At 40.5% G+C, this 13549-nt stretch overlaps 1 protein-coding gene across 1 annotated transcript; it reads left to right on the top strand.

Moving 5' to 3' along the window:
• Window positions 1-982: 982 nt before the first annotated feature.
• LOC124692968 (histone-lysine N-methyltransferase SUVR5) lies at window positions 983-12058 on the top strand. The gene is made up of 11 exons (XM_047226409.1): window positions 983-1867; window positions 2604-2906; window positions 2986-3096; window positions 3797-3907; window positions 5344-8109; window positions 8240-8401; window positions 10147-10263; window positions 10375-10478; window positions 11099-11236; window positions 11328-11415; window positions 11505-12058. The coding sequence occupies exons 1-11, from the start codon at window positions 1097-1099 to the stop codon at window positions 11610-11612; spliced, it is 4779 nt and encodes a 1592-aa protein (XP_047082365.1). The 5' UTR covers window positions 983-1096; the 3' UTR covers window positions 11613-12058.
• Window positions 12059-13549: the final 1491 nt, after the last annotated feature.

The raw sequence follows: 13549 nt of genomic DNA on the forward strand, positions 1-13549 counted from the left end.
CGGCGGGCGCTCCTGCCCCCGCCGCCCCGCCGCCGCCGCCGATGCCACCGCGGCGGCTCGTGGAGACCGGTAATTCGCGCCCTTATCCCCTCGCATCGACCCCATTCCTCGTATTCCGCGATTTGAATCGTTGGGCGCCCAAATACCCATATATATATGACGATAGCGAAATCTAAAACTCCGTCGCGGGCACGCCTCGACGATGCTGCTGCTCTTAGGCTAGATCCTACATGCGCATAAATAAATTCATGGGTTGAATCCGTTCTACCACGATAGGTTTTCCTAGGCATTGAAACGGGCCGTTAGGGTTTTGATGGAACGTTATTAATGGTACCGGTTCCCGTACACCAATGCCGCCCACTTTTCTGCTGTTGTACGGTTTAACCAATTACGTACATCCCTCGTGTATTTTTGATGTAGCCGATCCATAAAAATTATGGCACCGGGATGAACTCATATGATTTATGTGAACACTCTCATTGCCCAGCAGATTTCAGAATTTCTGTTGATGGTGTATTTTTGTATTTTTTCCTTAGGTAGGGGCACCTGCAGTGTCTTCATATCAGTCTCAGTACTACTAGTGTTATATCTGTAGCCTTGAATTCCTGTGCAACCAACAAGTTATTTGTTGTGTACTAGTATGTATCACCAAGTGTCGTGTAGTAACTCTATTATGTTTCTTAGTTTAAAATGTTAAGTACAAGTTTTGTTGAGTCCTTGAGTGCAAACACTTGGTGTTTGATAGACAAGAAATTAGCTCAGTGAATCAGAAGGAACCTCACGTTGTTGTGCATAGTCATTGAAGTGGTAAATCCACAACATTACAACAAAGGTGAACTTTAACCATTGTACCAGTTTTTATATTTCAACTGGAGCTCTGTTATCTGTTCTATCATGTTTATTTTTGTTTGTTCTGCCATGCATATGTGTTTTTCTGAAACGTTATTCATCGTCCTAAACAACGCCTATGTTCCTAGGTGTTGAGTAAGTCACAAGTGTGTATGGACTTCAAGCCAGTAGAGGATTTTCCCCGCGCTGCTTTTGGAATTCCTGTTCTGTTTCACAGTGTGTTGGCGGATCAGCACTTGTCAAAGAAATGCTGATGGATCCTCCTGTTATGCAAGCTGATTGCCAGTTACAGAATGATGTGGAGAAAATGCCATCGATTGCTTATGATAGGAAGCATACCATGCCACATGATAATTATGGGTGGCAAGGTCCTGGTGTTCATCTAACAGATGACGCACATAACCCTGTTGAAGTCAACAATTCTTCTTCTCGGAAAGGCGCAAATGAGAAATCGGATGGTTCCTCTGAAAATTCTTCTGTCAGTTTGGATGGTTTACCTCACGTGAGCTATTTCGTACCACATAAAGAAAAGAATGGTGAGGATGCTTACTTCAATGATGTAAGATTTCAGTTGAATATAAACATGGAGGATAATGGCTCCCCAAGCGAGGATACCAACTGCAATAAGGAGGATTTACATCATTCTCAGGAAGAGATGCATGCACCTACCGGTAGAGTGACAGGACTTAGGGCATGCCAGTCAAATGGAGATGCCAAACAGAATGCAAATGTTTATGGAGAAAGTAAGGGTGTTGGGAGTGCAATTGTAAGGAAGGAAGTCAGGGCTGACATGGTAGGGTCTCATGTAGTGCAAAAGGAATCACATTGCACAGTTGAAGATGTTTCAGAATTAGCAAACGACATTGGTTTGGTATATAAAAAATCTCAGGAAGAGAATGAGACATCTGTCTCACCTAAAAATGGCATGGATCTGTTTGTTCATAACAACAGTTCTAATGGTAATACTGCTGGCGGAGAGATGGATATTGAAGATCATGCTGGGGCACTTTGGGTAAAGGTATGTTTCTTTATTGTGAGCTACATGATAGTATCTGCGATTTATATGTCTTTGCATTGATGCTGTTGAGACCTTTTACATAATCTGTCTTCTTTCCAAATTTTGTATTTTTGAGATGCTATAGGTGGCATCATTTTCTCTTTCTAATTTCTTGTGCAATTAATTAGTATAGCAAGTTTACACCATGTCACAAGATTTTCAGTTTATTTAGGAATCTCTATTCATAGCCATAAAAGCGACTAATGCTTATATAACTAAAATGCTACTATGGAGGGTTTTGTTCGAAGTCCTTGAACTTCAGAAGCTTCTACTTTCTGAATACTACCAAACCTTTTATTTCTATTTAGCAAATTGTCAGCCCTGTAGAACCTAGTATGTACACAATGATACCAATGTTTCTACAAGGTTTGTTGCAGGTAGTAGTTACTAGGATTCCTGATCTTGCAATTCTGTTCCAAACTGTGAACATATAAAATGAAAAATAGCCCTGCAAAGCTCATGTCTGTCGAATGTATACCCTAGAGGCCATAGAGTAGGTGCTAAAAGTCATTTCTATACAGTTACATCACTGCACCATTTAAGTCAACAGTGGGGTTTCTCATAATTAAAATGACTATGTTGTTGCATATGAACTTAGATATTGCAACAATGCGGCTCTACCTTTGCACGTTAATCACTTCCAATATCTCTAATAGCTTCACCCTGAACTATCAATTACTTTTTCGTTTGAAAACAGTGGAGAGGAAAATGGCAAACAGGAATTCGATGCTGTAGAGTAGACTGTCCTTTATCTACTCTCAAGGCAAAACCAACGATTGACAGAAAGAGCTATATCGTTGTTTTCTTCCCACGAACTAGAACTTATTCTTGGGTCGACATGCTTCTCGTTCTTCCAATTGATGACAATCCCGTGCCACTTGTGAATGGAACTCATCGCAAATGGCGAAAGCTTGTGAAGGATTTGAGTGTTCCTCGACGATTCATCATGCAGAAACTTGCCATCTCAATGCTGAATGTTGGCGATGAACTTCACACAGAGGTATGCTCGTTCCCGTTAATTAAATATTGTATTCATATAGCATTGTTATTGCTCTTGACACTGTTTATATGTTTAATAGGCCATAATTGAGAATGCTCGGAAGGCGACAGCTTGGAAAGAATTTGCTCAGGAAGCATCATGCTGTGGAGATTATACTGATCTTGGGAAGATGCTTGTCAAACTGCAAAACGTAATGACCCTATTCCATACCCGTATTTCATGGTGACTCGCTTAATTTTTCTCCTTGCGAGTTTGATGCTCTTTTTTATTGTTGCAAATCAAGTGGTTTTTCCTCTCATTTGCACTCATTGTGTAATGGAAAGATATCGGTAACTGTTTTGTGTGTATTTCTTTATGCGTGTCAGGCATCAGTGACTGTGATTTGGCTGTATATTTCTCTAAGCATTTTTGTATGGTAAATAGCTTTGTTTGCTGTTCCTGGATAAGAAACACTCATTGTTGTGCACCTTGACACCTTCTCTATTCTATCTAGGACTGTCATGAAATGTTGCTATCTTGCAATTGCCACAATTATCTCTGGTGTACAGAATAACTTTCTGTGCAGCAGCATTACTTTGCAATGTTCACAAAAAATGTTAAATCTCCGTTATCAGAAATTGATTTGGGGCTTGCTTTATGCGTAAGGACATTCTTGAGTATTGTAGGAAATGGCATTATATGTGGTACATTGCTAAGGTCCAATGCCAGCTGATCATATATTAAAAAGGACATACAACAATAGTTTTTGGCTGCATTAGGCCAATACATCCTCCTGTTTATTGGTGTTGTAAAGAATTCTAAGAGCACAGCTGTCCAATGCCAGTGTTCTGATTCTTGAGTAACATCCTGGCATTTCTTTGCATTGTTTCACCTTGGTTTTTTAATTTCAGATGATTCTTCCAGACTACACAAGCTCTCATTGGCTGCAAAGTTCTTTCGACTTGTGGGTCCGGAAGTGTAATGTTGCTCATGATGCTGAGACTGTTGAAATCCTTGTGGAGGTAATATGGATTCTGTTCTCCTGCAGGTCACACTTTTATTTTGGAGTCTGTGGTTTAGAAATAATTACCAAGCAGTTTATTTAGTTTTTAACTTTGCCTGCTTATAAAATCTGAAGTTACACGTTTTCTTGTGTCCATTTCTTTTCTTAGCATGAGCTTTGATGTCTCAATTTGATTTTACACAATACACATATCAATATGGATATGGTGGTAACCTTGTTCCTGAGTTGTGATCATTTTCTGGAGAACATGTTCTTGAGTTAAGAACTTAAGATTAGACATATGGCTCAGCACTTGAGCTCCTTGCACGAGCTGCATATATCTAGATCATTGAACCTCATAAATAGTCCTGTTTAGGTATGCCCTACCTTTCCCAGTTAACTCTTACAATACAGACTGCTTCTGTGTCATACAGTTAAACTTTCCGGCTTTCTGCCTGTTCAGCTGAAGCATTTATGCTGGTGTCCATGGGTCAGCTGTTTGGGCTTTCAATTTATGTAAAAATCAGAGGTTCTTAGGATCCAAATCCAGTTGACTTGCCACATGACGAGTAGCTGTCCAGTTAGTCTTGATCTGGTATTTGTTGCCTACCACAATTCATCCTGACAACATGTACCTCGTTAGATTAAGTGTGTGAAATGGTGTAAGATGGATACACCCAGTAGGAAGTGTTTTTCGTGTACATGTTTTTTGGAAGACTAATTAGTTTTCATTTAATTGCATAGAGATTGGTAATTTTGGTTGGTTTACTCAATACTTTCTGTGTTTCACTATATTGTCACCATCAGCTTGACCTACAGATGAACAATGAACCCTGTATCTTAGACATAGTTATTGAGAAATGCCACACATACCCCGAATGACCTGCTACAACTGTACAACAGCTTGACCTGTTCCAAAAGCATTGAACTAAGGTTAGAGTGGATACATCGCATCAATGACAGTCATATGTAGTGGTGCAGAGGGTGAATTCTGTTGATTTGATTTGGTGAGAGTGTCGACATGAATAAATGCCCACTCCTTTTAAAATCAAGTAAGTCACCGCGGCCTAAAAAGTGGATGTTGTTAAAAGAACAGAATCCTATCAATTTTCAACTTGTAACTTGAAATTTGTGTAGCATGAAGTTTGTCAACAATGACATTGGTGTTACAAATAAAATTCTCTAGCCAAAACTCTAGGTTTCCAATGTCGCTTTACTGATGAAATTGCATCATGCATAACTGCATACGGAGTATGTAAGATTTTTGCACACTGTCGTCATTTGGCTTATATTGATTATTCCTTTGTTAGTTTTGACATATTATAAAACTCTATCTATGCAATGAAATGAAATGCAAGTCTTTTGCCTTTTCACGAAAAAAAAGTTTTGATATATTATACTATTTCTGAAGCGTTAAAACTTGGGCAACCTTGCTAATGTTTTCCTTTTATGCAGGAACTTAGGCAAGCTGTTCTTTGGGACAAGGTTGATGAATTGTGGAATGCACCAATGCAGCCTGAGTTATTGCCAGAGTGGAAAACATGGAAGCAAGAAGTCATGAAACAGTTCTTTTCATCACATTCTGTAGGTAACACGGGCAACTTTGAACAAAGCAATAGCTATGATGATCCAGGTATGGATCAACAAACTCGCAGAAAGCGTCCCAAACTTGAAGTACGCCGAGGAGAAACACATTTTTCTCGCATGGATGATGCTAACTGCAGCACTCCAAGTGAGAACCCAAATGGTAATAACCTCCCTAGTAGACCTGTTGCCGATGGAAATATAGAAGCACCAGTATCAATGAATCAGAATAACACTGTTACCTTCCTAAGTAATTCCGAGCCCCGTGAGATTGCAGAATCAGGCAGCATCATCCCAGCTTTACAGAATGCCAGACATGAGTTTGATTCATTCAAGAATTCTAGGCAGTGTTCTGCATACATAGAAACAAAGGGAAGACAGTGTGGCAGGTGGGCGAATGATGGTGATATTTACTGTTGTGTGCATCAAAGTATGCATTTTGTTGACCATTCTTCTTGGGAGGACAGGGCACTTACTAGTGATACTGCAGTGTGCACTGGTATGACTAATCTGGGTAGGCAATGCAAGCATCGAGCTCAGCATGGTTCTGTTTTCTGCAAAAAGCACCGTACCCAGACAAACCTGGATACAGTAAGCTCAGATAATTTATTCAGTTCAGCTGAGGGTCTTCATAAGAAGGAAGAGTCTCCAAATAAAGGGACGGAAAAGGATTGCAACTCGAATGCAATATGTGTCGTAGGCTCAGAAACCGCAAGTGGTTCCCAAGTTTCTGTTCAAGTTAAATTAATCCCAGCCATTTCCGAAGAGATTTCAGGTGATAAAGCTCCTGGATTGGAGAGCACTGATTTGCTCTACCCCATCTCAGCTTCCATGGCAACAGCTAATTTGGATACCCACCTTTGCATTGGAATTCTTTCTTATGACAACATTGTTGAATGCCAAGATTACGCCAAGCGGCACACACTTTACTGTGACAAACACCTTCCAAAGTTCCTTAAACGTGCCAGGAATGGAAAGAGTCGACTCATCTCTAAAGATATCTTTATCAATCTGTTGAAATGCTGTGCATCAAGGAAAGAAAAATTATGTCTACATCGAGCATGTGAGTTTCTTTATTCATTCTTAAGAAACAACATCTCTCGTCAACATTCTGGTCTTGATAGCGACTATATGCCGCAAATACTAGCTGAAGTTTCTAAAGATCTTGATGTTGGAGAATTTTTGCTAAAGTTGATATCTAGTGAAAGAGAAAAACTTTCAAACCTTTGGGGCTTTGGTGCAAATGAATCGAAGCAAATATTACTTGATAACACAGAGGGGCCTATGATGGTATTACAAGAAGAAATAACTAATCCTTCAGCTGGTCTGAAGTGCAAAATATGTTTTCAGGATTTCTCTGATGGTCAATGTCTTGGGTTACATTGGACAGAAGTTCACAGAAAGGAGACTCGATGGCTATTCAGAGGGTATTCCTGTGCTGTTTGCATGGACCCATTTACGAACAGAAAAGTTCTTGAAAAACATGTACAGGAAAGACATGGTGCTCAATTTCTGCAGTATTCGATTCTCTTCCGGTGTATGTCGTGTAACAGCAATTTCTTGAACATGGATCTGTTATGGCAACATATTGTATCAGATCATATCCACGAGTTCAAGCTTCTCGATGCCCCTCAACGACCAAAAGGTCCGTCTGTTAAAAGAACAGAAGGGACAAGTATCAAGGCTCTTTATGATAACCATAACCCTGGAAAGGATGATGGCTCTCAGAACTTAACCTGTAGACTATGTGGATTGAAATTCGATCTACTGGCAGATCTTGGACGTCACCATCAAGTTGCTCATATGGACCAAGGCACCGTTGGCCTGGTGCCACCAGGACGTGGGAAGTATCAACTCAACCGTGGTCGACACTACTATTCTGCCTTCAAGAAATCCTTACGGCCATCAAGTTCACTAAAGAAAAGGAGTAGTTCTGGTATTGAGAAACATTTTAAGATTTCAAGCTCTGATCTATCTATGATAACATCACAAATGGATTCTGAAACAGCAAACCTTGGTAAGTTGCTGGATTTCCAATGCTCAGATCTGGCGCAAACTCTATTTTCAAAGATACAAAAGACAAGACCTCATCCAAGTAATCTTGACATTTTATCTGTGGCCCGCTCTGTATGCTGCAAGACAAGTCTTCTTGCTGCATTGGATGTTAAATATGGAACCATGCCTGAGAACATATTTGTGAAAGCTGCAAAGCTTTGTAGTGACATTGGCACCCAAATCAATTGGCATCAAGAGGAGTTCATTTGCCCCATGGGATGCAAATCTGAACATAGTACAAATACCCTGCCACCTTTACAGCATACCCAAGTTGATATTCCCGTAGTTCCTTCTATGATGAATCCTCCAGATAATGATGGAACGTGGGGCATGGAAGAATACCATTATGTTCTTCATTCAGAGGACTTCAGGTGGAAGCTTAAAAATGAGAGGGTTGTTCTTTGTGAAGATGTAAGCTTTGGTGGCGAGAAATTCCCAATTGTCTGTGCCATTGATGTTGATGCAAAAGTATCTCTGCCTATGAAACCTGATGAACTATTGCAGCATTTCAGTTCTGTGCCATGGCAAGGTTTTCAATACGTCACAGTGCGTTTGATGGATTCATCCCTTATTGATTCAGAGGTACATCTTGGAAGTAAATTATCATCTATAAACAAAATCATATAGATTCCACAAAAGGGGCTTCCTGTTCATGTCTATGCAAATTTGGTTTATCTTCATCAAAGTTTTCTAATAAACTATGTATCTGCAGGATTGTCTGGTCAGCTGTGCATGTTCTCATGCCCATTGCTCTCCTGGGAAATGCGATCATGTGAACCTCTTCGACAGTGTCCATGAGAACCCAGTGGATGTCTATGGTATACCCATGCATGGCAGATTTGCTTATGATGAAAATAGTAAAATCATTTTGCAGGTAATAATTGTTGGCATTTACACATCTTTCATCCTAGATATTTTTGACAAGTCTGTCAGCACATGTAGAATTTGGAACAATGAAAGATATGAAAAACATTGTGGACAAATTGTTTTTAAGGCGGTAAGGCGTCCTAAAGCGCTTGGGGGCACTATCGCCTAAGCGTCCTACAGCGGACACCTTAAAAACCATGTTGTGGACTAAACAAGTGAAAATCTGTCCTTACTAATTGAATTGTTTTGCCAGTCAAAATTCTTCTTCTGCACTTAGTATGCTGTTGTTGATAGCATACTAAGTTGTGGACTAAACAAGTGAACAACTGTTCTTGCTAAATGAATTGTTTTGCCAGTCAAAAATTTCTTCTTCTGCACTTAGTATGCTGTTGTTGATAGCAGTGGCGAAGCCTGCATATGAACAATGGGTGTACACTAAAACACACAGTTTTACTGATATTTATGATCATGAACCCTAAGAACCTTAAGTAAGAAGCTATTGAAAATGAGTTGATCATGTCTAATGCATGATCATGCTTTGGAGATATATAGTATTAATTAAAACTTTATATGATAAGCAGATATCATCCATCACATAAAATCATAGGGAAACCACTAATGAGCAACCCTAGTTAACTCAACCTGATATCAACCACACATATAACCCTGTGCCTATATCTCAATCCTAACTTGTGTATCATTTGGGGTGATCACAAATAAAGCCTCCAGACCATACCTTAAACTCAAGTACAGGTGAAGTGATTAGTTGATCACCATAAAACCCTAGTACTAAACCTCATACCCAAATCCAAATAGTATGCTTGATAGCTTATCATTTGAGTTGAAGTCAAGCATATCAAACCAGGGGCACCATGAATCATAAAAGGAAACCTGCACAACAAACTGGGAAGTGATTTGTCCCTGTTTCTGATAATTGGAAAGTGCATTCTCTCTCCTGCTGATATTTGGAAAGTGTTTTTCTCTCCTTTATACACCTACGATGCAATCTGGCACCCACGATGTTATTGTACGGTCATGATGTATGGTGCCTGGATACACATGTATCTACACACTAAAATGTGTCTAGATACATGCGTATCCACTATCCAGACAAACTTGACTCAGTTAATTTGGAACAGGGGGGAGTAGATAACAAGCTTTTGTAAAAAAATAATGGGTGTACATTTGTATCTGCCTCCGCCCATGGTTGATAGGGTGGTTGATATCAAGATAAGTGACCAGCAGGTTATGTAATTTTTTATCTTTATGAATCCAGAAAGGTTTTTGACTGTCCATTATCATGTCCGTCTCATGCACCCTCGTACAGGGCCCCATCCACACTGATGGTTCGCATACTTCAACTGTTTTAATTGGCAAAGCAACCTCCTCTGTGTCACGTAAGCTTGTAACTGTGTCAGGACCCAAAAGCCTAATACTCTTCTCCATTGTGAGTTGCACAGACAATACTATAATGAATCTCAAACCAGCATTTACTGTTATTTTACATCCATGGTGACTGTTTCTGAACCATGAGACTATATCATCACATGCCACTTTCTAAATCGTTAGAAACTTTTAATAGAAGGCAAACTATCTGGCCAGGCAGGGTACGAGTCCTGAATGTTATTAGTGCTTATGCCTCACAAGTTGGGCGCGGCACGAGTTTTTTTACTTCAAAAATTGCATCCATCCTCTAGCATTATTTTCATCTCTGTTGTTGTACTGGCGTGCTTATTTAAAAAAAAAATGCAGGAAGGATATCCAATATATGAGTGCAATTCGGTGTGCGCCTGTGATGCATCATGTCCAAATAAAGTATTGCAGCGAGGGCTGCTGATTAAGATGGAAATCTTCAGAACTGAGAATAAGGTTAAGTATTTATAACCACAGTTTGGTTTCCCTCAACCCTGCTCGCATACCTTTGCTATTACGATATAACATGTTGCACAGATCATATTATAATGGTTTCATTTGCTGCAGGGTTGGGCTGTTAGAGCGGCAGAACCTATTCCACGGGGCACTTTTGTGTGCGAGTATGTTGGGGAGGTTGTGAAGAATGACGATGCCATGAGAAACATTGAAAGGTTTGCTAATTCTTTTTCACGCCTTTCTGTTTGGGCTAAAACTTACTGAAGCTTTCAGATGTACAGAAGTACAGAACGTGGACATTATTTAAAATTACAACGTTTAATTTAATGCCCATATTTTAATTAGAAACTGTAGGGAGTAGACAGGAGATGTACAAGGGGGATGGGGAAGGGCAGAGGGCTAGGACTAATGTACTCACAGTGACTACTAAGCAAGCTGGTCAAGCCAGTCTCTTGAGAAGGAGACACAAACTCCTCCATCCTAAAAAGAAAGAAGAAATAGATCCCTTTTCTAGAGAAAATACTGAAGTGATGCCCATTATCTGATGCTTGATGCTAGTATGCTACAAGTTACAGGTCCAATTGGTATTTCATCTAAAGTATCTGTAGATATAGCACTTAATTGCTGGGTGAGTTTGAGCTATTGGTTGTGGTGTGTCCGTGTGTGAGATTTGCATGGTTGGTTCTATTGCCCTGGCAGGCACATAATATTGAATTCTCATCCGGTGAAATTCTGGTCTCGATTGCAGAAACATGTGATGGTCATTTCCTATATTTCATGTTCTGTAAAAATAATTTGTGTTCACTAAATGGACATGAAACTTCTTGAATTTCAGTGAGGCAAAAGGTGGATGCAGCTACTTGTTTGACATCGCTTCACATATTGACCGGGAAAGAGTTAAGACTTTAGGGGCTTCCCCGTACATGATTGATGCTACAAGATATGGGAATGTATCCCGCTTTATTAATCATAGGTAATTGGACTATTTAATTTATTTTAGGAGCATCTATTCCACTGGAGCAAATTGATTTTGAGATGCTTATTTGTTTGTCTCTTCATGACAGCTGTGCGCCTAACCTCAATACCCGTTTAGTTATGGTGGAGAGCAAAGATTGCCAGCTAGCTCACGTTGGCTTGTTTGCTAATCAAGATGTAAGCATATTTTAGCTGTACTACATATGAGCTGAATCACCATACAAACTTATTTTGTTATTCCTAATTGCTGCCACGCTATTCTCTAGATTGCTGCTGGAGAGGAACTGTCCTATGACTATCGACAAAAGCTGGTACCTGGCGATGGCTGCCCTTGCCATTGTGGAGCTCAGAATTGCCGAGGCCGTGTTTATTGATATTGCAGGGTGAGCAAATAAGAGGAATGGTTCATTGCTTAGTAGTGCATCTTCAGAAGCTTGTAGAATGTTGATCACTTAGCAACAGATAGCATTGTTTTTCCTAGAGCTTGAATGCAGGGGTAGCCGGGTAGGATCTCATTCTTGATGCAACCAATTGAATGCAGGGGCAGTATCTCGTTCTGCAGGCAACCGATAGTGTTTGTGATATAGGACTCACAACAGTGACTAGGTACACCATAGAATTAATTTTAGTCATGGCACTTAACTGGTGATTTGTTAGAAGCGGCCAAAAATTAGAGCAATTCAGGCTGCATTCCTTTTTAGGCAAGAAGTCAGTGTCTTTGTAAAATATGTTCATTCAATTTTTACTGCTCATAAGCTCCATTGTCGAGGTTGAAGCAAGAATCTTTACTTGTTAATCGGCTGATGATGGTGGAGTTTTACTTGTGTTGCAGTGACTGTTTTGGTAGTGTTTTAGGAAACTGTGCGTGCACTGTAAGTATGGATTTGCGCTGAATTCTGATCAGCAGTCTGATCGTACAACACAACCTGTGGTTCTATTTGGACGTGACACATTTTCGTTTGTAAAAAGTGGATTTGAACCACAATTTCAAGGCTAACACTTCGACGCATGCAAGTGGCAGCAACGCGGAGTTGCGCCAACATGGCCCTTGGTTTGCCTGCATGCATACTTGGAGAAACGGCCGTGTGGTGTGCGCAGTGCGCTGTGGCGACCTGCAGCTGTGCTGTCAACGTAGGAGACGAGTGTATGTCCAGTGAAGCTGACGATGCACTGTCGCAGAACAACATGAATCCTATAGTCTATCTCTGTTCCAACAAATTTGCAGGCTTCTTCAGAACCACAAGATTCAGGACGTGACATTTTAATTAGTTGCAGCTGTGCTCAGTAATTTTACTACTGTAGCTAGTTGCGGATGTCAACAGACAGCATCAAAGCACCGGCCAATAGATCTTGCTGGATATTCATGCGCCGGACGAACAAGTTTTCCGCGCAGGATAGGGACGGTATCAGAGAATGTGACGGGGGGAAGAATGAAGGTGAAAGCGGCCCGTAGATGCCCATTGACCACCTTTCTCGTAGCAACGGAACGCATGTGCCACATGCCTGCATCTGTTGCAAACTAGTAGCAACTCTCAAGACCAATAAACTCTCGACACAAAGTCAAGAGATTAAAACCAAAACCCTTCACTAGCTCCGGCAGGTACGGGCGATAAGAGGTACAGCTCGATGTCGCCACTAGATTCCCCAAAGCCATGATTCTCATCCGAGGTAAAATTTGCCACTGGATTCTCAAAATCTATGGACGATTCTCATTGATCCCAAGGTAAAAAATTTGCACACGCAGGTAACAAGACAATTATTTTGGCTAGGGATAAGTAAACAAGATAAGCGATGCGCCACTTTGAAGGGCGTACTGGGAATCACATTCACCTGCGCTTTGCATATCTACGGATCTCTTTCGCTTTACAAGGAGGAATCATCTCAAAGTTGGCATATACAGAAATTAATATTTGAAGGCAACAGGGCGATAACGTCGACTGGATCCACGTGTGGCCACGACAGGGTGCACGCTAGTCACTTGGTCAAGCATCGGTTATATTACTACAGGGTTTATTACAGTTTGCAGAGGCCATCTCCCCTAAGAACAGCAAGGCATATATATAAACATGCACCCTTTGGGAACATCGAAAAAAAACAGAAGTCGCAGCATCGAACTGAACTTTGCAACCCCCCCTTGAAACTGACTTGGTTGGACCCAGCAGTGCATCAACTTGTTCTTTGCTTCCACCAGTCCAAAATTCCATGTCTTTTAGGACATCGACAGTCTCCAAGATGGTATATTGACCATCAAATTATGTACACATATGTTGTGTCACATAAATATAATTATACAACAACAAAAATATATTTC

The sequence above is a fragment of the Lolium rigidum genome, chromosome 2 (assembly GCF_022539505.1).
Source record: "Lolium rigidum isolate FL_2022 chromosome 2, APGP_CSIRO_Lrig_0.1, whole genome shotgun sequence".
Taxonomy (NCBI): domain Eukaryota; kingdom Viridiplantae; phylum Streptophyta; class Magnoliopsida; order Poales; family Poaceae; genus Lolium; species Lolium rigidum.

What these genes read in the sequence shown, in the direction of transcription:
- LOC124692968 (XM_047226409.1), top strand. Translation starts at nt 1,097, where the DNA reads ATGCTGATGGATCCTCCTGTTATGCAAGCTGATTGCCAGTTACAGAAT. An exon ending in GCGATGAACTTCACACAGAG is followed by an intron (nt 2,907 to 2,985) that starts GTATGCTCGTTC and finishes TATGTTTAATAG; the next exon opens with GCCATAATTGAGAATGCTCG. An exon ending in TCTTCAGAACTGAGAATAAG is followed by an intron (nt 10,264 to 10,374) that starts GTTAAGTATTTA and finishes CATTTGCTGCAG; the next exon opens with GGTTGGGCTGTTAGAGCGGC.